Raw genomic sequence first — 21,739 nt, forward strand, 5'->3', positions numbered from 1 at the left:
TGAGTTCTGTTGAGTTCTGTAGACGTCTATTAAATCTATTTAATGTATCCTATAATTTACCTCTGAGTTTCTTTGTTGAGTTTTAGTTTGGATGAACTGTTGAGAGTTGAGAGTGGCACACTGAAGTTACCCACTATTATTTTATGAGGACCCATCTGACCTATTATGTCCATTAGTGTTGGGTTTTTGAAACTGGGAACCCTAATGTTTGTTGCATTTATGTTTATAATTGTTTAATCTTTTTGATTGTCTTTTTTTAAATATGCAGTAACCTTCTTATCGCCACGTTAGCTTGAAGTATATTTTTATCAGATATAAAAATAACTATGCTAGCTTGTTTTAGGTTTCCATTTGCTTGACAGATTGTTTTGCGTCCTTTGACTCTCAGTCTGTGGGTATGTTTACTGGTAAGATGTGTTTGTTAGAGACAATAGGAAGTGGGATCTAACTTTAAAAATCCAGTCAGGTAGTCTGTTTCTCTTTATTGGTGAGTTGAAGTCTTTTAAATTTATCGAGAGATATTTACTAATTTAAATTTATTGAGAGATATTTATTAATTCCTCTAATTTTGTTTTTCTGTTTGGTTGTATTATTATTTTTTCTTTTCTTTCTTCCCTTTTAGTCTGAGAGGTCTGCCAGTTTACTGTGTTGTGCATGATAAATTCCTTCTTAGATGTCCTTTGTGCAGTTATTTTTTCTCATGAAACTTAATATTTCCTGTGCTGTCATAATCTAGCTCCTCTTGCTTCTACCCTACTTCCTGCTCCTTCTTCCCCTCCCCCTCCCCCTCCTCCTCCTCTTTTGTATACACTTCAAGTGTCTTCTACAGTGCTGACCTGGTTGTCCTCGGCTGTCTTAGTTTGTGCTCGTGTTGAAATGTCTTTGTTTTTCCATCAAATTAAAAAGATCGTTTTGTTGGCCATAGCAGTCTTGGTTGGAAGTTGTTTATTTTCAGGGCTTGAAATATCATATATTATTCCATGCTTTCCTGACTTTAATGATTGCCAATGAAAAATCTTATGTTATTCCAATGTGTCTGTCTTTGTAGGTTATTTCATGTTTTCTCTGTACAGCTTTTAATATTGTTTCTTTGCTTTGTAGTTTTACCACCATTACTATAATATGTGTGGAGAAATTTTTTTTTTGGTCATGTCTATTTGAGGCTCTAAGTACTATGTTTGAATGTCTAGTTCTTTTTCCAGATTTGGAAATCTTCTGCTATAATTCTACTGAAGAAGTTCTCTGTGCCTTTAGCATTTATCTAAGCCCCCTCTCTATTCCTTGGATTCTTAGGCTTTCTCTTGATTATATCCCAGCGTTTTTAGATGCTGTCTTTGTGCTCATCTATCTTTTCTTTTCCTTCTTTATATCTGAATGCAATCCTTTATCAGCCTTGACCTCCATCCCTGGCATGCTTTCTTCTGCTTGGTTTAGTCTGCTGAGACATTTCACTGCTTTTCATTTTATTAACTCAGGTTTTTTATTTTCAACATTCCTATATTTGTTTTAAAAAATCTCAGTTTCCTAGTTGAAGCTTTCTTTTACATCGTTGACCCTGTCATTCCTATTGTTGGTTTTTTTCATTCCTCTTGTTGACTTTTTTTCTCTATGTGGCTGACTTTTCTTTCTAGGACCTGGATTAAATTCACAAGCTTAGTCATTGTCACATATATACATTTTGAAATCTTCATCTGACATCTCACCTGTCCCATGTCTCAGAGCTTGGTACTTGAGGAGGTATGATCTTTTAGAGAAGCCATGTAGCCTTTTTTTCATGTTTCTTACTTTTTTGTGTTGTAATTTATGCATCTATTTGGATACCTCTTAAGGATTTGGGATGTATATGCATGTGAGATCTTTTAATTGAGCAGTCTACTGCTGAAGGCTCAATCCTCAGTACCTTTTGGTAAATAGGAAACTAACCACTGTAGTATCAACAATCTCAAACCTTAGAAAATATAGAAATATACTTAAAATCAATAAAAGTTCATTAATACATTGCCCATGGTCATAGAACTGAAAATGGCAAAACTCTTATAAAGTATGTTATAAAGTTAAAAATTATTTAGGGTAAGTGTGGAAATAGGAAATGAGTGAGTTAAAGGAGAGAGACTGGGGAAAGGGGAGAAAAGGAGGGGAGCAAAGTTAAATAGATAAAAGAAGAAAGAAGAGGGGAGTGCAGAATGTGACAGAAGAAACTAGAAACAAAGAAAAGAAACAAGACAGTTTACTATGCTGAAAAGTTCAAAAACAAAATTAGATGACTGTGGAAGGAGGATTGAAATAAAAACATAAATCTATAAAAATAGCTGATAAGATAAATTCTACTATTAAAATGTAGAGGGCAGATATAGGAAACATGAGCCAAAAAGGAAAAAAAAACAAAAACAAACACAAAACATTGCTCACAAATAGAAAAAAATTGAACAAAATTAAAGGAATGTATGAAGGAGGATAGTAAATGAAGAATGAAAAAACACAATAGAGTGAAAATTCTGCTAAAAGTATAGGGAAAGCAAAAGAATCACTTGGAAAAAAAAAACAGGATGTGGTGTTGTCTCAGCTTGCTTCTGGGTATTCACTGGGAGACTGAGTTGTAGTCATAGGGGGTCGGGGAGAGCCATTTGAATTTGTAGACACTTGTCTTTTTGTTTCTGCTGATGCTGAGGCTGTATTGGACAAGTAGCTGATGTTGCCAGAGTGGTCTTCACAGTGACCATTTCCTTCCTTTGCAATCAGTGACCACTGTTGCCACACTTAGCTTTGCATTTTGTGAGCTGGGCAGCAACTCACATCCTCCTATGACTCACCATATTGTACCCCTTGGCATGGTTGTTTTATCTGGGTGATATCTCTCAAATTTGTGGAGTGTGGGAGCAACCAGAGCACTGAGATGGGTACAAGTGGAGAACTTGTCTTCATATTTTCAAGGCTTTCAGAGTACTGATCAATCTGCTGGAGGGGTGGTACTGTGTAAATCTTTACATCCCTTAAACTTCATTCTTGGATTCAACAGCAATGAATTATAGGAAATTCCAGAATTTGATTCATCTGCTGACCTCAGGTTCAGAGATATCAAATTCCAGGGTAATTATCACTTCAGATCTGTCCCTATCCCTGTGGGCCTATCTATGTCTCCTTATGTACTTCCCAGCTTGAATCAGCCCCCTGCCACCTGCACCCTTCGGTGCATTAGTGTCTGTTATCTCCTCTACAGCTGCCTCCCAAGTTATTCCCCTGCTGCAGAGCTATGTAAAGCTAAATTGAGGCTTCGTAGCCTGTGTAAGTTCCATATCTCAGGCTCCTGAGGTAGCTAAGTTTTTTAACAATAGAATGTCGAGATGGTATGGGTCCAGTGCCCCAAAGTCACGGAGTTTGGCAAACTGGGCTTTCTCTCTGGCAAAACAAAGTATGAAAGTATGATTTCTTTGTCATTTGGCCATTATTGTATATTTTTCTTTTTATTGTGGGATACATTTCATTTTGAGCAACCTACTGGTTAATTAATTTCTTGAGCTATTATACATCTTAAGATTCCTTCTTCCTACTTTAGTTCTACATCTTCCTATTTCTGAGTTTATATTCAGGTTTGTTGAGGGAACATCTTAAAATAATTACCTCAGTACAAATACTTGGAAAGTAAGATTTCTGAGTTTTTGCCTATTTGAAAGTGATTTTATGTTACCCTTATATATTTGGCTAGTAACTAGCTGAATGTGGAAATCTAGATTCAAAAATCATTTTCCTTATGAACCATGGATAGTAGAAATGGGAAAAGGACTATATGGAGTATAAAATTTATCTCTATGGTAGTATATCATTAAATAAACAATAGTTAAAATTCTGAAATTAGTGATTCACTTTGGGTGACAGGTTTTTGTTGCTTTTATTTTATTTTTCAATTAAAAATGTCACTAAACTTAGTCCTCTTCACTTTATTCTTCCTGTTTTAGGAATTTTAGAATGTGGCTAAGTATATGTCTTCTTTCTTTTTATATACTTGGTATTGAATTTAAAGACCTTCCTTTTGCTTAAGGAAATTTAAATTTTTTTCTTAAGAATTTTATCTCCTTATCTCTTTCCCCCTACTCTTTCTGGAAATAGCTCTCTGGTTCTCTTTATATTTTCCCCTTCTTTTTCCTCTTCTATTTCCTATGATATTTATTCAATTTTGCCTTCTTTTCTTCCAATTGATTTAAAAGTTACAACAGTCATATAATTTTCAAGAAATATTTCTTTTTCGTTACATTATATTTTTATTTAACCCCCTTGAAATCACTAAATAGCCACATAGCTATTTATAAAAGCTCAGTGATGCCTTAGACTTTTTCTTAATTTAGTTATTTCCAAAGTTGCTTTTCTTTGTTTTGTATCATTTATTCCATCGTTCAATACTTACAATTATCCATACTTTAACAGACACCATTCTAGGTGTTGGCAGTACTCTACTGAAGAAAATGAAAATTCTTACCATATAGCTTGCATGATAGTGGTGGAAACACAAATAAGATAAATAAAAATCAGAGGATATTAGAAAGTGCTAAGTGCTAAGTAGGTAGAATGTGCTGAGCAAAAACCTTCAGGTAAATGAAGAAAATGCAGGCACCTGAGGAATAAGATTTCTAGGTAAAAGTCTTCAAGTATAAAAGTTTTTTTTGAGTGCCCGAGGAGCGGCATGGCGGCTGTGTGGCTATGGCGAAGTGAAGAAGACAGTGAGTAGTGAAAGGCAAAGTCACAGGGAACTTGGAGTCAGATGTAAGGCTTTAGGGGATGCAGGACAAAATCAGTAGTGATTTCAAGTTGTGTCTTGTGCAACTGGGAGATTATCACAGCCATCAACTGGGATGAGAAAGACGCAGGAATTAATTTCTTGTGGTGGTTGGAGGATGTATATTATTAATTCAGTTTTTTAAAAAAAATTATTATTTTTATTTTATGTGTATGAGTGTATTGCCTGCATGTATGTGAGTACATCCTTCTCGTGTAATGCTGTGGAGGTCAGAAGAGGGCTTCAGATTCCCCTGGAACTGGAGTTAAGGGTGGTTCGTAGCCGCCATGTATTAATTCAGTTTTCTATGTTAATCTTGGTGTGGTTGAGGACATTGGATATATATTAGTGTGGTGTTGACAGATTATGTGAAATTGCTTAGAGAAGACCATAGGTGGACTAGAGAAGAGGTCCAATGGTTGAGTTTTTGGGTATTCTAAGAAGCCGGGGTGGGGCATGAGAGACAGAAGAAACAACAAAAGACAAAGTAAAGAAGTTACAGAAAAGCCAGTCAGAATCCCTGAAAGTCAGGAGAAGTAAGCATTTCAAGAGGAAAACGCTGCTGACATATCAAAATAAGAATATGACTGCAAAGTGGCCACTAATTTTTTCAATGAGGTTATTTATTAGAGAACTTCAGTTTCAGTGAAGCCATGATGACATTTCAAAGAAGTTGAAAGACCTGATTGGAGCAGATTTAAGAAGGAGAAGGAAAAAAAGATTTATATACACAATTATTTGAAAAATTTTGTAAAAGCAAGAAATAATCAGTAACTGCAGGCAGAAGTGGCATCAGAGAATTTTATTAAGGATGTTGGAATGGTTATATAGTAAGATAGAAAGTTGTTAGAGTAAAATTCTTGATGAGTAAGAAGGGAAGGAATCATTATAAATGGAGTAATTATCCTTGGTAGTAGAAGAGTTTATCCAGAATAATAGGAACCCCCCCCCAAAAAAAAACCAGATTACATAGACAAGGGGTGTGTGTAGGCACTTACGTCTGTGGGAATTTGCAATGCAGTCTACTGGACTACTCCAACAGAAGTTGGAGCAATGAAGTTTTAAAGAGGAGAAAGCATGAAATATTTATTCAGGAGAAAAGAATATTGAACTAGAAAAACAGTATGATTGTTGGGGCTGGAGAGATGGCTCAGTGGTTAAGAGCACGGATTGCTCTTGCAGAGGACCTAGGTTCCGTTCCCAGCACCCACATGGCAGCTATGAACTGTCCTTAACCTCCACTTCCAAGGGAATCTGAAGCCCTCTTCTGACCTCCATGGCATTGCACGACATGGGTGTACACACATACATGCAGGCAATACACTCATACACATAAAATAAAAATAATAAATAAAATATTTTTAAAAAACCAGTATAATTGTCAAGGAATTGTAGGGCACAGTTGAAATTAATGATGTTGAGTTTAAAGTGATAACAGTCAGCATGTTTGTGTTTTTCTCTACCTAGATTTAACCGCAAAGGTACAGGTTCAGCAAAGTTTAATTTAATCAGGATGTATCTTAGACCTGTGAATTGAATTCAATTAAGTTAAGAAAGAGACAAGGGACTAGAAAATTGAAAGAGGTTTAAAAGGATATGAAGGTATGAGGTGAGTGAAGGACCAAAGGTAATAAATCAGTTGAGGTTCCCATAGGGTAAACAAATTCTTTCCAGGACTGGGATATTAGGATGGGTATATAGCGCAGTGGTAGAATATTTGCCTAGCATGCTGCTCAAGGCCCCAGTACTACCAAAAAGAACAAAAAGAAAGAAAGAAAAGAGATTACCATATGATGGAGCTCATTTCTGCAGAAGGTGAATCAAAGACAAAATAGAGACCAGCAGTCTCTTAAAAACTGCCTCCCGGTCAAGGGCAGAACACTGCCTTGGGATAGTAAGAGCGATAGGGGATAGGCTTGTGTTTTCCTTTCTCAGGGCTAGGGCTCTGGGAAAGAGTTTGATTAGTAACAGAAATGAAAAACACCCTTTACTTTGAACTTTGCTTCATTTATGTTTTGACGCTGTATCCTTGGCTGACCCTGCTCATTAGGTATAAAGAGCCACTCTTACAATTAAACTCTCCTTTTTCCACCTGAGAGTTTGGTTCTTTGCCATCAATCATTCTGTCATCTACCAGCAGACCTGAGTCTCTACAACAATAGTCCATAGTTGAGATATTACAAGAGTAGTAATATCTACTGAAAAGGCTGAATCGAACGCTTGAAATCAAGATTATCAAAGACTGCAAAAATGCTAAGTCTAGGGTCTGACCTTAAGTGTTAAGATAAGGTGAAGGACAAGATATTTGAAGAAGAGGTTAAGAAATTGGGAGGATGAAGGATTGATGAGATTATTTATGTTATTAATTCTTAGCTTATGTCTACAGGTGGAACTTAGGGAATTGGAAATGGGAACATTTGCATTTTAATTTTTATGTGTTCCCTCCTTCCCATTACCCCCTTTCTGTATAGCACTACCCATTTTATTTTTTACTTAGTTATTTATAGGCAGGGTCTCATTATCTTTTCTTGCTGGCATGGAACTCTCTATGTAGACCAGGCTGGTCTTGAACTCACAAGAGATCCACCTGCCTCTGGCTCCTTAGTATTGAGATTAAAGACATGTGCCACTATACCTGGCTCCTTTATTTTAAATTTTTCATTGTATATATTCATTGTATTTGGTACTATGCTACATGACATTTTCGTGCAAGTATGTATTATAGGTTGAGCATATCCCCTCATACTCTACATCCTCCCTTTGCCCCTTTACATTAGTTATTGTTGTTGCTTCAGTATCATGTCTATTTTCATGTCACATATGCGCACATGATTTTATAAATCTGTCTAAAATCTAGGATCCACATATGAGAGAAAATATACAATGTTTACCTTTCTGAGACTGGTATAAGTTGCTTAATATGATTATTTCTAATTGTGTCCATTTTTCTGCAAATGATATAATTTCATTCTTTGTGGCTAAAATAATATTCCATTGTGTGTATACACCACATTTCCTTTATCAGTTCTTCTATTGACCTAATTTGATTCTATTGTGAGTAGTACTACAAAAAACATTACTGTGCAAGGATTGCTGTGAAATGCTGACTTGGAGTCCTTTGGATAAATGTCCAGGAGTGGAATAGCTGGGTTACATAGTAGATCTGTTAGTTTTTTGAGAAACCTCCACACTGACTTTTGATAGTGTCTGGGCTTGTTTACATTTTCACCAGCAGTGTCTAAGGGGTTCCCTTTGTCCACATCCTCTACATTTGTCATTAATTGTTTTCTTAATGATTGCTAGTCTGACTGGGGTGAAGGGAATCCCAAATGTAGTTGCAATTTCTATGTTTCTGATGGGTAGTGATTTTTTTCATGTTTATTAGCAAATTGTTCTTCATCTCTTAAGGGTGCATTTTCATTTCACAGCCCATTATTAGTTGGATTGTTTGCTTTTTCTGTTAGTTAAGAAAAAAATTTTGATTTTTTTTTCTTATGTGCATGAGTGTTTTGCCTGCATGTATGTAAGTGTAGCTCTGTGTGTAATGCTTGCAGAGGTCAAAGAGGGCACCAGATCCCCTGGAACCTGAGTTATGAATGGTAATTAGTCACCTGAGTGCTGCAAACTGAACCTGGGTCCTTTGGAAGAGCAATCAGTGCTCTTAACCCCTGAGCCATCTCTTCAGCCCCTCTTGTTAGTTTTCTTTTTCTATTTGTGTGTGTGTGTGTGTGTGTGTGTGTGTGTGCGCGCGCGTGTGCGTCTGTGTGTCTGTGTGTGTGTATGTGTGTGTCTGTGTGAGTGTATGCCACATGTGTGAAGGTACAGAAGAGGGCATCAGCTCTCCTGGAGCTGGAGTTATAGGTGAATGTGAGTTGTCCACCTGGATGCTGGGGACTGAATTTAAGTCTTCTGGAAGAGCACCAAGTGCCCTTAACCTCTGAGCTATCATTTTTCTTTTCTTTTCTTTTCTTTTCTTTTCTTTTCTTTTCTTTTCTTTTCTTTTGTTCTTTGTATATTGTAGATGTAAATCATTGGTTAGATATATAGCTGAAAAGATATTCTCCCAATCTATAAGCGGTCTCATTCAATTAACTGTTTCCTTTGCTGTTTTGGTGTGCAGCTTTTTAACTGTATGAAGTTTTATTTGCTAATTGCCAACATTATTTCCTCAGTGACTGGAGTCCTATTCAGAAAGTACTTGTCAGAAAGTGGTAGTATCCTGAGTATTTTCTTTACGTTTTCTTCTATCAGGAATTGCAGGTGGGCCACCATGCCAACCTGGCATTTATGTGAGTGCTGAGATCTGAACTCTGACCCTCAAGCTTGAGTGGCAGATGCTTAACTTACTGAACCATCTTCCCAGCCCCCTAGGTCTTTATTCTTGTTCAATGATCTGTGTGTTTGTTTTTATGCCTAGCATACTGCTTTTGTTACTGTGGCTCTGTAGTATAACTTGACATCAGTTGATGGTACTTCCTCCAGCATCATTCTTTTTACTTAGCATTGCTTTAAGATTTGAGGTCTTTTCTGCTACTACATGAATTTTAAGATTATTTTTCCTGTTTCTATGAAGAATGACATTGTAATTTGATTGAAATTGCATTGATTCTGCAGATTGCCTTTTTCACAATATTGGTTCTTTCAATTCAAGAACATATAAAGTCTTTACTTCTTTTAGGGTTTTCTTCAGTTTGTTCAGTGTCTTAAAGATAAGGACATACACACACAGATGAGAGAGAGAGAGAGAGAGAGAGAGAGAGAGAGAGAGAGAGAATGCTTGGTTGGGAAAATCTGCAAATTTCCCTGATGAACATACCTATAAAAATTCTCAATATTTGCTGGGCATGGTAGCGCACACCTTTAATCCCAGTACTTGGGAGGCAGAGGCAGGCAGATCCCTGTGAGTTCAAGGCCAGCCTAGTCTACATAGTGAGTTCCAGGACAGCTGGGGCTACAGGGAGACCCTGTTTCTAAAAGACCAAAACAAACAAACAAAAAACAAAAAAAAACCCCAAATTCTCAATATTTATAAAATAACACATTTAAAAGATTATATACAGGTGGCTGGAGAGATAGCTCAGCAGTTAAGAACACTGACTGCTCTTGCAGAAGACCTGGGTTCAATTCCAGCACCCACATGGTGATTAACAGCCATTCTAACTCCAGTTCCACGGATCCAGTGCTCTCTTCTGACCTCCACAGGCATGGCACAACATGGGTGCACTTACATATGTGCAAGTAATACACTCATACATAAAATAAAAATAATAAAGAAAATAAAGAAAAATATTTTCTATGCCTTTAGCATGAAATTCTTCTTCATACCTACACATTGGTCTTTTCATAGTACCCCATAGATCTCAGTGTTCCATTGTTCTTTCTTATTAATTTATCTTTGTCATTATTTTAATGATGCAATTCCTCTTCCTTGTCTTTAAGCCCTGATTTTATTTGCTCTACTTGATCCATTCTATTGGTGAGGCTCTTGCAGCTTTTTATTTGACTTATTGAATTCTTTCTTTTTGAGTATTTTAGGTTTTTTTTCAAGGTTTCTCTTTGTTGAGTTCCATTTTCATATCCTATATTGACTACCTTATTTCATTCAGCTGCTTATTTGTTTTCTCTTGGAATTCATTTGGGAGTCTATTTCAATGGGAGTGTTTGCAACGTTAAAGAGAAACTAGGGTGCAATAGGGCTGAAGTGTCATTTTTCTCTGCTATATTTGTGTTCAGGGCACTAGGCTTAGTCCCTGTTACTTCCCTGAAAGTAGAGCACTACCTGGAAAAATAATCACTATCAAAGCATAGACCCAGTATAAACATACAGTAATAGTAAATGAAAACAATGACCTTAAATTCCAATCACTTTAGGAAGTAAAGAAGCACTGATGTACATGATACTATCATTTATGCGGGTGTGAGTGCAAAGGAAAAAAGCAGAGTAAGACTATTGATTAGTATTGAGTTGGTAGAGAAAAATGCAGAGCAGAGCAAAGTTGACTAAAGGTGGAATGAAAAGGGAGACATAAAAACGCAATCAGATAACCTAAAATTGTCTGAAGTCTGAGGAGCCTGGGACACAGAGACCCCACAAATCAGGTAGCCCATATTCTTTGAGAAAGCCCAGCAAAAGAAAATTATATAGGAAAGACTAGAGAAGAAAATAAGAAAAGAGAAGGACAGAGCTGGCTTGATGTTAGGTAATGAATAAAGAAGGAATAAATATGAAGTTGAGAGAGTTGTCTCTGTGTGTAGTGTCTGAATATATTCTCGTTTGACTGCTGGAGTAGCTTAGATTCTCTCAGTTCCTTCCCAGCCTTCCTGATACCTGGCACACTCCTGAGCAGTCTTTTATGAAATCAGGTCATAGATGCTAGTTCCATCCATGGCAGTCATTCACAGATCAGATCACAGGTGTCAGCCATACTTCTGGGCAGTTCTTTAGGGGTTGGATTGTTAGTGTTGTTCTCAGTTCTGGGCAGTCCTTTTACAAGGGTGGGCTAGAATCTGGTCCTGTTCATGGGTGGTCCCTTCACAGGTCAAGTCACAGATACTGGTCACACTTCTAGGTTCTTCAGGAGTCCAAGGGAATTATAGTTAGACCCACTACTATGCTGTTCCTCTCAATGTTTAGTGCACTGTTTAGAAGCTTTGTCCTTGTAAGATTCTGTCTCTGACCAGGTTTCTACCTCACTGAATCCTACACATGGTTCTGATGTGAAGTTTCTTCTGTGCAGTCCAGAGGTATTCTGCTGGTCAGGTTTCACCATTTGTCGCTTACTGAGTTTCCTAAATATCCACGTTATGGAGGGCCACCAAGCTGCTAAATTAGAATGTGTCTTTAAAAAAACATGCTATTTTTTTAAAAAAAATATTATTTTTATGTGTATGAGTATATTGCCTACATATATGTGAATGCACCCATATCATGCAATACCACAGAGGTCAGAAGAGAGCTTCGGATTCCCCCGGAACTGGAGTTAAGGACAGTTCGTAGCTGCCATATAGGTGCTGGGAATTGAACCTGGGTCCTCTGTAAGAGCAGTCAGTGCTCTCAATTGCTGAGCCATCTCTCCAGCCCCCAAACATGCTAATTTTTAACTAAGAAACGGACTTCCTTCAATTACAAAATATAGGTTATAACTTAATATAATAGTAGCAGTAGCTATATCTTTATTCCAATATAAATAAAATAGACTCATATTGTATCATTTTACAGTTTATGTTTTTGAACTTGTTATTCATCACTATTATGAAAATATTAGAGAGCCATTGAAAATATTCTTTCTGTGTTATAAAAGCATATTTAATGTATTTAAAAATATTTTGATAACTATTTCACTATAGTAGGTTTCATTAATAATCCTGTATTTTGGTCTCTGTGTAAAATATTTTTCTGAGCAGAGTCTCTTAATGTTCTCTTCTACGTTTCCAAAGTATAATGCAAAAGAGTTTGGGTACAGGTGCACACACATAACACATATTAAGAACTGTGTTATAAAATTTTAAAATTAATGATAATTCCAGAAATGGGTTGCTTAAAGTGACAGTGATCCAGAAGATTAAAGTCTTTATGTAATGATTTGAAGTCACATAAGGGAGCTGATTATGGCATGAGGTTTGAAGCTGGTGTTTTGTTTTGTTTTATGGAGAGAAAAAGATTTTTTTTTTTAAATAGCAGTCAATCACAAGAAACCTGCATACAGAGCCAACAGAATGCATGTAAAAGAAAATGGGTCCACATTTCCAGAGAATAACAAAGAAGTCATTTAGGGTGTTTTGGGTTCTTGTTAGAATATTCACAGATGAGACTGAATTTATAGCAAAGTGTGATTGGCTTGAGTTTGACAGGCAATTGCATGTTTAAGATGATGAGAGAAAGGTAGGAGATGGAGCCAGTGTGCACGAGGTACACAACTCTATGGGAAATGGAATTCAGGGGATAGAGCTTGGCTTCTTTAGAAACTGGGAGGAGGGGGTATGAGATTAGTTAGTCATCATGATCCTGACACAAATAGTGTAAGTAGGAGTAGGGATGCTGAAGGAAGTGGGAGGAGTTCTCTTGTCAGTCACATACAAGTTTCTGGGACTTCCACTTACCCAGGTCCTCCTCTTTCCTATTTTAGAATCATTTTTCCCTTCTCTCCCTGCAGCCAGTCACTGCAGCTCCTTGCTGTTTCTCAGATACTGCAAGGATGTTCCTACCTCATTTCTTTTGCTTTTGGTTTCTTTGGTTTTTTCTCAGGACATTTTTTTTAACCCCCTCATTTACTTTATGCACATTTCTGTTCAAATATCACTATAGTTTATGTGTGCATGCATGTGTGTGTTCATATGTATGCAGGGATGTGTATATGTATGTATATAGGTCAACTTTAGGTATCGTTCCTCAGGTGCCATTCACCTTGTCTTTTGAGGTGGGGTCTGTTATTGGCCTGGAGTTTGCAAAGTAGACTAGTTGGTCACTGATCCCTAGTGATCTACCTCTGTCCACTTCCCCAGGGCTGAAATTGCAAATATGCCATACCACACCCAACTTTTTTACATGGTTTTTGGAAATTGAACTCAGGGCCTCATGCTTGTTCAGCAAGCATTTTACTAACTAAGCTATCTCTCCAGCCCAAACATCACTATATTAGAGAGGATATTCCCAACTATCCTAATTAGTTTTTCTAATCTCTTTATTTAATTACTTTATTTTTGAGTGTTTTGCCTGCATGCAAGTGCACCTATCTGTGAAATGCCTGCAGAACTGGAGTTCAGACCATTGTTAGCTGCCATTTAGGTGTTGGAAACCAAATCCAGGTCCTGTGTAAGAGCAGTCAGTGCTCTTAACTGCTGAGCCATCTCTCCAGCCCCTAATCTCTTACTTCTAATTATTCTGTCCTTTTATACTGACTCCCCACCATCTTAGCATTTATCATGACCCACTATATCTTTTATGTAATTAATTACATAAAAGTCTATGTCCCTCCCACTAGAACGTAAGCATTTTGATAGAATCCAAAGTATGTTTGGTTCACTGTTTTATCTCAACCACCTAGTATAGTTTTCATACTGTCATAGGCACACAAAGCATATTTGATTAATGAATAAATATAATCAGAAGCAGCCCTTAGAGGATAATTACAGTGTAGTGGTTAAGTATCCAAAGTCAGTGAAATGAGCTTACCATTTTAACTTTCTCCATTTCAGTTTCTTATTTGCAAAGTGTAGCTTGTTGTAGTACTTATCTCACAGAACTATTAAGACTAAATGAATATATACATATACATATATATGTATATATATATAGTGAAAACAATGAGACAGAGGCCAGAAGATTCATAGCTCTAGATGTGAGACACTTTAGCTGGTTTTCTTGATGGGGGTGGGGCTTTACTTACCAGGCTTCTGCCTCCATTTTCCCTCAATAATAGGAGCTTCTTGTCAGTCTTTCAATAAAGTACTGTTCACAGACTACTGTGACTTCAGTGTGTTGGCAGTTCTGGGCCATGCCCTAAGATTCCATTTCTTATACTTTCTTCTAATTAAAACTCTTAATCAAACTTGTCCATGTTTTGTGGAAACTGTGGTCAGTTTTCTAGTATGTTGTTAAACTGCCTAGTAATTTGTACACAGGTATTGGAGTTTATTAATGGCATATTAAGTTATTCCTATCAGAGTTTATGTTTAACAGAGAGACTGTTACCATAAAGGAATATAAACAATGGTAAAGATAATATGAAGTTTCTAAGAGCTCCTTTTTGTTTTTTATTTTTTCAACTCATTTCACGTAGATTGTAGGTGACTGCCACCCTTCTCTGTAAGTTAGAGCATGTCTGGTTATGTCCTATCTATCTTTCTAAGCATGTAGTAGCTAGAATGAACTTCTCTAAATAGAATCACAGAAGTTTAGAATTCAAAGAGACTTCAGAGATTATCTGGACCAGAGGGTTTCAACCCCTGCTCCCCTTTTAAAGCAGGAAACCCTTTTCTCATATGAAATGTTATCTGGAAACTTAATACACTAATTAATAAAAGCACAGCTGATTCTGAGCCCAGGAATCCAAGTCTTGTAGTCTCCCTTTGTTGTTTGAGGCAATGCCTTGAGGGCACTTTCATGCAACCCTTAGGGCTCCCCAGAGTGCTGTTTTAAAACCAGTAATGTAGACCAACTCTTTCATTTTCTCAGTGCAGGAAATAAGTTCAGAGAGTTTTTATTTTATCTCCTGTTAAAAGGTAGTTGGATTAAGAGTCATCCTTGTGTATGCCATAATTAGGAAAAAGTATTAGGCAAGAGTGGAAGTTCTTATTTATTTTTGAAAGTTCTTATTTTTGAAACCCATAACGTTTCCCATCTTATTTCCTTTCATCAACAAATTTATTTGAACCTACTACCTATCAAAAACTCTCTGGGGCTGTAACTGATAAAAAGAAATGTAAGTCATAACCCTTTTCTTGAAGAAAGCAAATAGTTAGTTGGAGAGATAAAACATGCAGTGGAAAATTTACACTGAACTTAAGCTTCATGATGTGAGATGCCAGAAAGCTGTGTGGCATCAAATAAAAATAAATGACATTGATAATAAACTCTAATTTAGCTCAGAGGAGAGTGATGTTTATTCCATTTGGGCTAGAGAAGCTGAATACAAGTGGACTAAATCGGATTTAGGTGATAGAATACTGTGAAAAATAGCAAAGTTTTGGTTGAATTATAGCACATACTATTGGGCTGTACCTCTTTTTCCTTACCTCAGAGCCTATTAATTCCTATACAGAATGGGAATGCATCTTAATTAGAGAACAGTTTAATTGGTGTAATGGAAACCTCAAATGTCCATGATTATCAACAAAGAAGTTTATTTCTCCTTTATATTAGTATCAGGTAGTCTTATAAAAGGTCATTCAGGGACCCAGGAGCTGTCCTTTTTGGCTTCTACTTCCCTAGATTTGGGAGTGCTTTCCATTCAATTGACAACAGGGAGTGAGGGAGTAGAGAATTCCAATGGAATGGTGTTTAGTGACTGGTCTTGAAGGTGATTTACCCCTCCCCTTTTGTGTTATGCAAAACTTAATAACAAAGCTATGCTTAAACACAGAAAATAAATTATGCACAATTTGGAAAGGAATTAAGTTTCAGAGTTCTCCTAGATGTCTGCTATCTCACAGACAGATTTGTTAAGGAAATTGAATAAAATGTATATATGATATATGCAGGCATTTAATTGTTCTTAAAGAATGGGAGAAATTCATGCAGTGTTTTACTGAGTGTAGCTAATAGACTGATTTTTTTATTAACATATTTTGTCCTCTGTTTTGGAAAGGTATCCATTTATTTTTGACTATTGGTACTATTGGTACTATCACCACAATTTAAAATGACCCTTCTAAGTAAATCCTTTCCCCCCCCCTTTCTTTTAGCATGGTATTATTGCTACAGAAGATGAAGAATATTTTATTGAGCCTTTAAAGAATACCACAGAGGATTCTAAGCATTTTAGTTATGAAAATGGCCATCCTCATGTTATTTACAAAAAATCTACCCTCCAACAGCGTCATCTCTATGATCACTCTCATTGTGGGGTTTCAGGTGAGTATACAGCTTTGGAGAAGCATTTTGTATTGCTGATTTCTCTTTTTCCTGGCAAGTATAATATTATTAATAGTAAAATTACCTATAGGAATTTGAGTGGTTATAATTATGATGTCCAGAGCCATTTTAAAAATTATTAAAAATTAATAGTTTTAAGTCAGTTTGGTAGCTCTTTAAGAAGGCCTTAAAATATTAGTCTATGTAATATTTGACATTTTTTTCCTCTGAAGAAAAATAAAGAATGCCTTACTTTATTTACAACTTGCATGCACATATATACCATAGTACTCTGTACTATTTGGCTAGCCTGATAGTTTCATACTTGTATCAGGAATACATACCCTTGATAAAACTTGAAGAGCCTACAGATAGTATTTAAAGGTAGCATAATGCTGAATTAGGGGACTATGAAAATATATAATAATGACAACAAACCTAGGCTTCAGTGATCAAGGAAAGTTTCTTGGAAGATGTGACTTCTTAGTTGAGGCCTGAGGGAAAAGAGAAACTATCTGCAAAAGTGGCAGCTAATAAACTGTTCCACATGGAGGAAACAGTAATTTTTTATTTTTATTTTTATTTTATTTTTGGTCTTTTTGAAACAGGGTCTCCCTGTAGCCCCAGCTGGCCTGGAACTCACAGATTGGCCTGCCTCTGCCTCCCAAGTGCTGGGACTACAGGTGTGTGTCACCATGTGCAGCTAGGAAACAGTATTGATAAAGGTCCTGAACCAAGAGACTGTCATAGTCTACAAATTAAAGGGTAATATTTTTGTATATGGGAATGTGGGTTAGAGATACAGAGATGAAGTTTGTGGTGGTCGATGGGAGTTGTGAGAAATGAATGAGATTTCCTTTTTTCACCATCTCTCTACTGAGACCATTTCCTAAACTTCCCTAACACCAGTCCAGTTAGTTCAGTCTCTGGTAAGCTATCTCTTTACCTAAACTGTTGTACTGATGTTTTAACAAGGTTTCCTGTCTCCAGATTTAATCTTTCTGTTTTAAGTCAAATTTGTCTCCTAAATAGTGCTGTATCACATTTTCAAACACTTTACTGGCTTCCAATGGATGGGATTATTACAGTAGCGCCCTGTGTTCCTAAAAATGTCACTAGATGTTACTGAGTAAACACACTTTTAAGTTTGGGACATTTTTGGCCAAGAACTTAACGGTGGTACTGTTTCAACAGTGTCTGTCAAGTGAGAGATGTAAGTTTATAGATATACATTGCCAGTTAGCCTGATGTGAGAAGCTCACATTTATGTCAAAATACAGGATATAAAAACCCTTTGTGGGCTGGAGAGATGGCTCAGCAGTTAAGAACACTGGCTGTTCTTGCAGAAGACCCGTGTTTGAATCCCAGCACCCACAGGGCAGCTAACAACTGTCTGTAACTCTAATTCCAGGGGATCTGACAGCTCTTCTGCCCTCCATGGGCATTGCATGACATGGGTGCACTTACCTACATGTAGGCAATACACGCATACACATAAAATAAAAACAATAAATAAAATATTTCTAAAAAAAAACCCTTTGAAACTAAATACATTTATTCCATACTCAGTTCTAAATTTTCCATTGTACTTACATTCAAAATATGAATCAAAAATATTTTATTTATCATTTTTATTTTATGTGTATGAGTACATTGCCTGCATATATGTAAGTGTGCCCATGTCATGCAATGCCTGTAGAGGTCAGAAGAGGGTGTTGGATTCCCCTGAAACGAGTACAGATGGTTGTCAGCTACCATGTGGGTACCGTAAATTGAATTCAGGTCCTCTGCATGAGAAGCCAGTGATCTGAACTGTTGAGCCATCTCTCCAACCCCCAAAATATGAATTTAAAACACTTTTATGGAAGTAATTTCTATCTAATTTAAAAATTATAGAGAATCCATGAAAAAAGGAAAAATTATGAAAAATATAAATCACTTCTATTCTTATACCTAGAGATGTGCTTTCAGCCCATTGATATAGATAATATTTGTCTCTACACCCCCATTATCTACTCATTTCTTTATTCAATAAATATTCATTTAGCACTATATGCAAAGCTTTTTTAGGTGCTAGGAATGCAGCAGTTATAAACACTAAAGGCCCTTGCTCTCATGGAGCTTGTGTTCTAGGCAGAAATGGGGCAATGAGCTATACAGGAAAGTAGAAAGACAAAGGCATAATTAACAACTAAGTAGAATAACAAACTAAGTAGAATGAACAAAAATATGGCAAGTCAATGAAATAATTGTGAAAGAATATACATATTCAGATATTTGGGTAGTGATCAAAAGGTGGAAATCTTGTTTAGATAGCAGTAAGAGTGACTTTAGAGAGAAACATCACTGTGTTATATGTGTTTATGGTGCTAAGATTTCTTTATGTTCTACAGTATGTCAAAAATTAAATTGGGCAAAGAACAACAAGCATCATTTGAAGAATTACTGATCTTTACTTTGAAACAAAAGGAGCCAATCTTGTATTCCATCTTAGACTAGAAATAGAATTAGTTGCAGTTCATTGTGCTTAGCGTTAGGCAGTGATTTTAAAAATGTATAGAACGTAGACAAAGCTCTCTAATGAGTTAATTATGCTGGATTAATTTTTTTTTTTTTGGTCTTTTTGAGACAGTGTCTCACTGTAGCTCCAGCTGTCCTGGAACTCACTGTGTAGACCAGGCTGGCCTTGAACTCACAGGGATCCGCCTGCCTCTGCCTCCCAAGTGCTGGGATTAAAGGCATGCGCTACCACGCCCAGCTTGGATTAATTTAAGTAAATGAGATAGAGGGTATCTCTATTCTTTACATATACATAACATTAAATATATAACTATACATGGCATATAATGCTTTTGTTGGGCATTTATAAATAAAAAGATGTAGACCTTGAAAGTTTTGTTCGGAGGTTCTAGTAGGGGCATGTAGCTACTTGTATACCCTTGACCAAAGACTGGTCCTCCTCTATTGGGAAAGTGTTCCTCTTCCATCAACTGCACAGCTTCGGGCATGAGGCACATTGATCAGTAAGGGAGGAAGGAGACACCTGCCTAGCCAGCCAGATCAGTGGAATCAACTCTGGCAATCAATGTGGTGACAAATAGCATAGCCAGATCACCCTCACATCCAGAAGATGTAGACCTTATTCATATTCAAAGAATTTATATTTCCATAGCCTGACTTCCAAGCAAACCATCAATTAAAAAAGCTAAAAGTTTGACAATTCTGACACTTAGAATGGTGTTGACAGTAGTGGTGAGGAGCAGCATTATTGTTTAGTGCCCAGTCATGTCTAATTCATCTTCCAGTGCTTTAATTTAAAGAGAAATCGAATGGATTCGAGAAGTGGGAATGACCAAAGGAATGGAAATGAAATCCTATATTTAGACATTTAAGCTGTCTAGCAAAGGAAGAAAAGATTAGGCATAATGATTTTATGATTAGAGAGTGAGAGAAACTGGAGTTATATAAGTGCAAAAAAGAGATATCTGGCTATTTTCACAACAATATGCACTACAAATATACTGGCTTATAAATACACACATTTATTACTCTACAGCTTTTGTGGGTTGGGAGCATTAATGGATGGATCATCTGTTTTACCTCAGCTAGTTTGTATTCTTACCTGAATCTTGATTGGAGAACAATCCATACCCCCATTCCTTTGGTTCTTCATAGCATTCAGTTCTTTGTGATTGTGGGTGACTTTAGTTTGGCACTGGTTGTCTGCCATAGGCAACCTGCAGCTCCTTTCCTTAGATTTCCATAGTTGATGTTTTCTTCATGTCAACAAGGAAAAGTCTAGAGCAGAAAAGTGCTACAGTGATATGGAACACAATCTTGTATTGGTATATATGTAATAATTTGGATTCCAAAGTCTTTGCTGCATTTTCAAAAAATATTTTATTTATTATTTTATGTGTATGAGTGTATTGCCTGCATGTAGGTAAGTCCAACTGTGTCATGCAATGCCCATGGAGGACAGATGAGGCTGTCGGATCCCATGGAACTAGAGTTATGGACAGTTGTTAGCTGCCATGTGGGTGCTGGTTATCCAACACGGGTCCTCTGCAAGAACAGTCAGTGTTCTTAACCACCGAGCCATCTCTTCAGCCCATCTTTGCTGCATTTTATGTATTGGAAGCAAGTTGCAGGTCTTATCCATACTCAAAAAAGAATGTGAGCAGAGCACAGAGGTCATGGTGGCACCTTTTGGGTTTGATTGCCACAACCAAACATAGGGAAACATTGCTGACAGTCTTGGAGTTATATGCCATGCTTTTGTCTCTCTTGACCTTCAGGAATAAAGAAAATTATTTCACTTATATGAGCTTTCAAAGTATTTAAGTATTTCTTCTCATGATTGTTTCCATTTCTTACTTTGTAAAAATTTATCTATTCATCCCATGCAGGTTTTAAAAGGTAAAAGCTAATAGAAGCAGAAAAATTAAAACAGTGCCTATTCTATCAATTATATGATATATTAATTTAATTTTTCCTCATTTAATTTTTCAGTAAGTGGAGGTGATGAAGATGCTCAGTACTGTATAATGATACAGAAGTAACAAATGTAGAGGACCTCTACTTGCTCAAATTTATTTAATAAAGATGAATATAAATAAGGCAGTCTTTACAAATGCCATGCTACTAAAAATGTTCCTCAGTACTGAAAATCAACATGTTTATAAAACAGAGGATATAGTATATAAGCCGAACCAAATATGATTTAAAGAAAACTGTGTTGGAATCATATATTTCAAGACTTATTTTAATGTACCTTGCTTTTTTGTTTCTTTTTCTAGTTTTCATGTGTGAGGGGTGGGTATGTGTATGTGTGTATGCACATTTTCTTGCCTCTGTGAACACACAGGTGTGCTTGTATTTGTAGAGGCTCTAGGTTAATGTTAGAAATCATCCTCTATCACTCTTCCACCTTAGTCATAGAGACAGGGTCTTTCGACCAAGCCCAGAGCTCGCAGATATACCTAGTCTTGCTATTCAGCTGACTCTGGGACTCTCCCATCTCTGCCTTCTGAATTACAGGTGGACCACTTTGTCCATCAGGTATTTGTGTGAGTTCTTCCCAACCTCACTCCTTAACCTTTAGGCTTGGTCCAAGCCTAAAAAATACTTTGTGTGTTCTGTCATCATAATTAGTTATAGACTGCAAAATTATGTGGAAAACCCAATTCACAGCCTTTTAGAATTCAGACTGCTAGAAGAATAGAATTGATTCTAATTATGACGGTTTAATCAAAGCATCTTATCTTAAAATAAATGTTCTTAGCCGGACGTGGTGGCGCACGCCTTTAATCCCAGCACTCGGGAGGCAGAGGCAGGTGGATCTCTGTGAGTTCAAGCCCAGCCTGGTCTACATAGTGAGTTCCAGGACAGCTGGGGCT

The 21,739-nt window shown here is 36.7% G+C and overlaps 1 protein-coding gene across 7 annotated transcripts in view; it reads left to right on the top strand.

Moving 5' to 3' along the window:
* Adamts6 (ADAM metallopeptidase with thrombospondin type 1 motif 6) overlaps positions 1–21,739 on the top strand; it is a 283,297-nt gene that overhangs the window by 22,071 nt on the left and 239,487 nt on the right. For all 7 annotated transcript variants that reach the window (XR_003847524.1, XR_003847513.1, XR_003847512.1 and 4 more), the window contains one exon: positions 16,172–16,340. Coding sequence is in view for 3 of the 7 variants with exons in the window: in XM_029557800.1 (XP_029413660.1) it covers positions 16,172–16,340 (169 nt within the window). In the remaining 4 variants the exon portion in view is untranslated. The remainder of the gene's footprint in view (positions 1–16,171; positions 16,341–21,739) is intronic.

The sequence above is a fragment of the Nannospalax galili genome, unplaced genomic scaffold, assembly GCF_000622305.1.
Source record: "Nannospalax galili isolate Female #2095 unplaced genomic scaffold, S.galili_v1.0 scaffold751, whole genome shotgun sequence".
Classification (NCBI taxonomy): Eukaryota; Metazoa; Chordata; class Mammalia; order Rodentia; family Spalacidae; genus Nannospalax; species Nannospalax galili.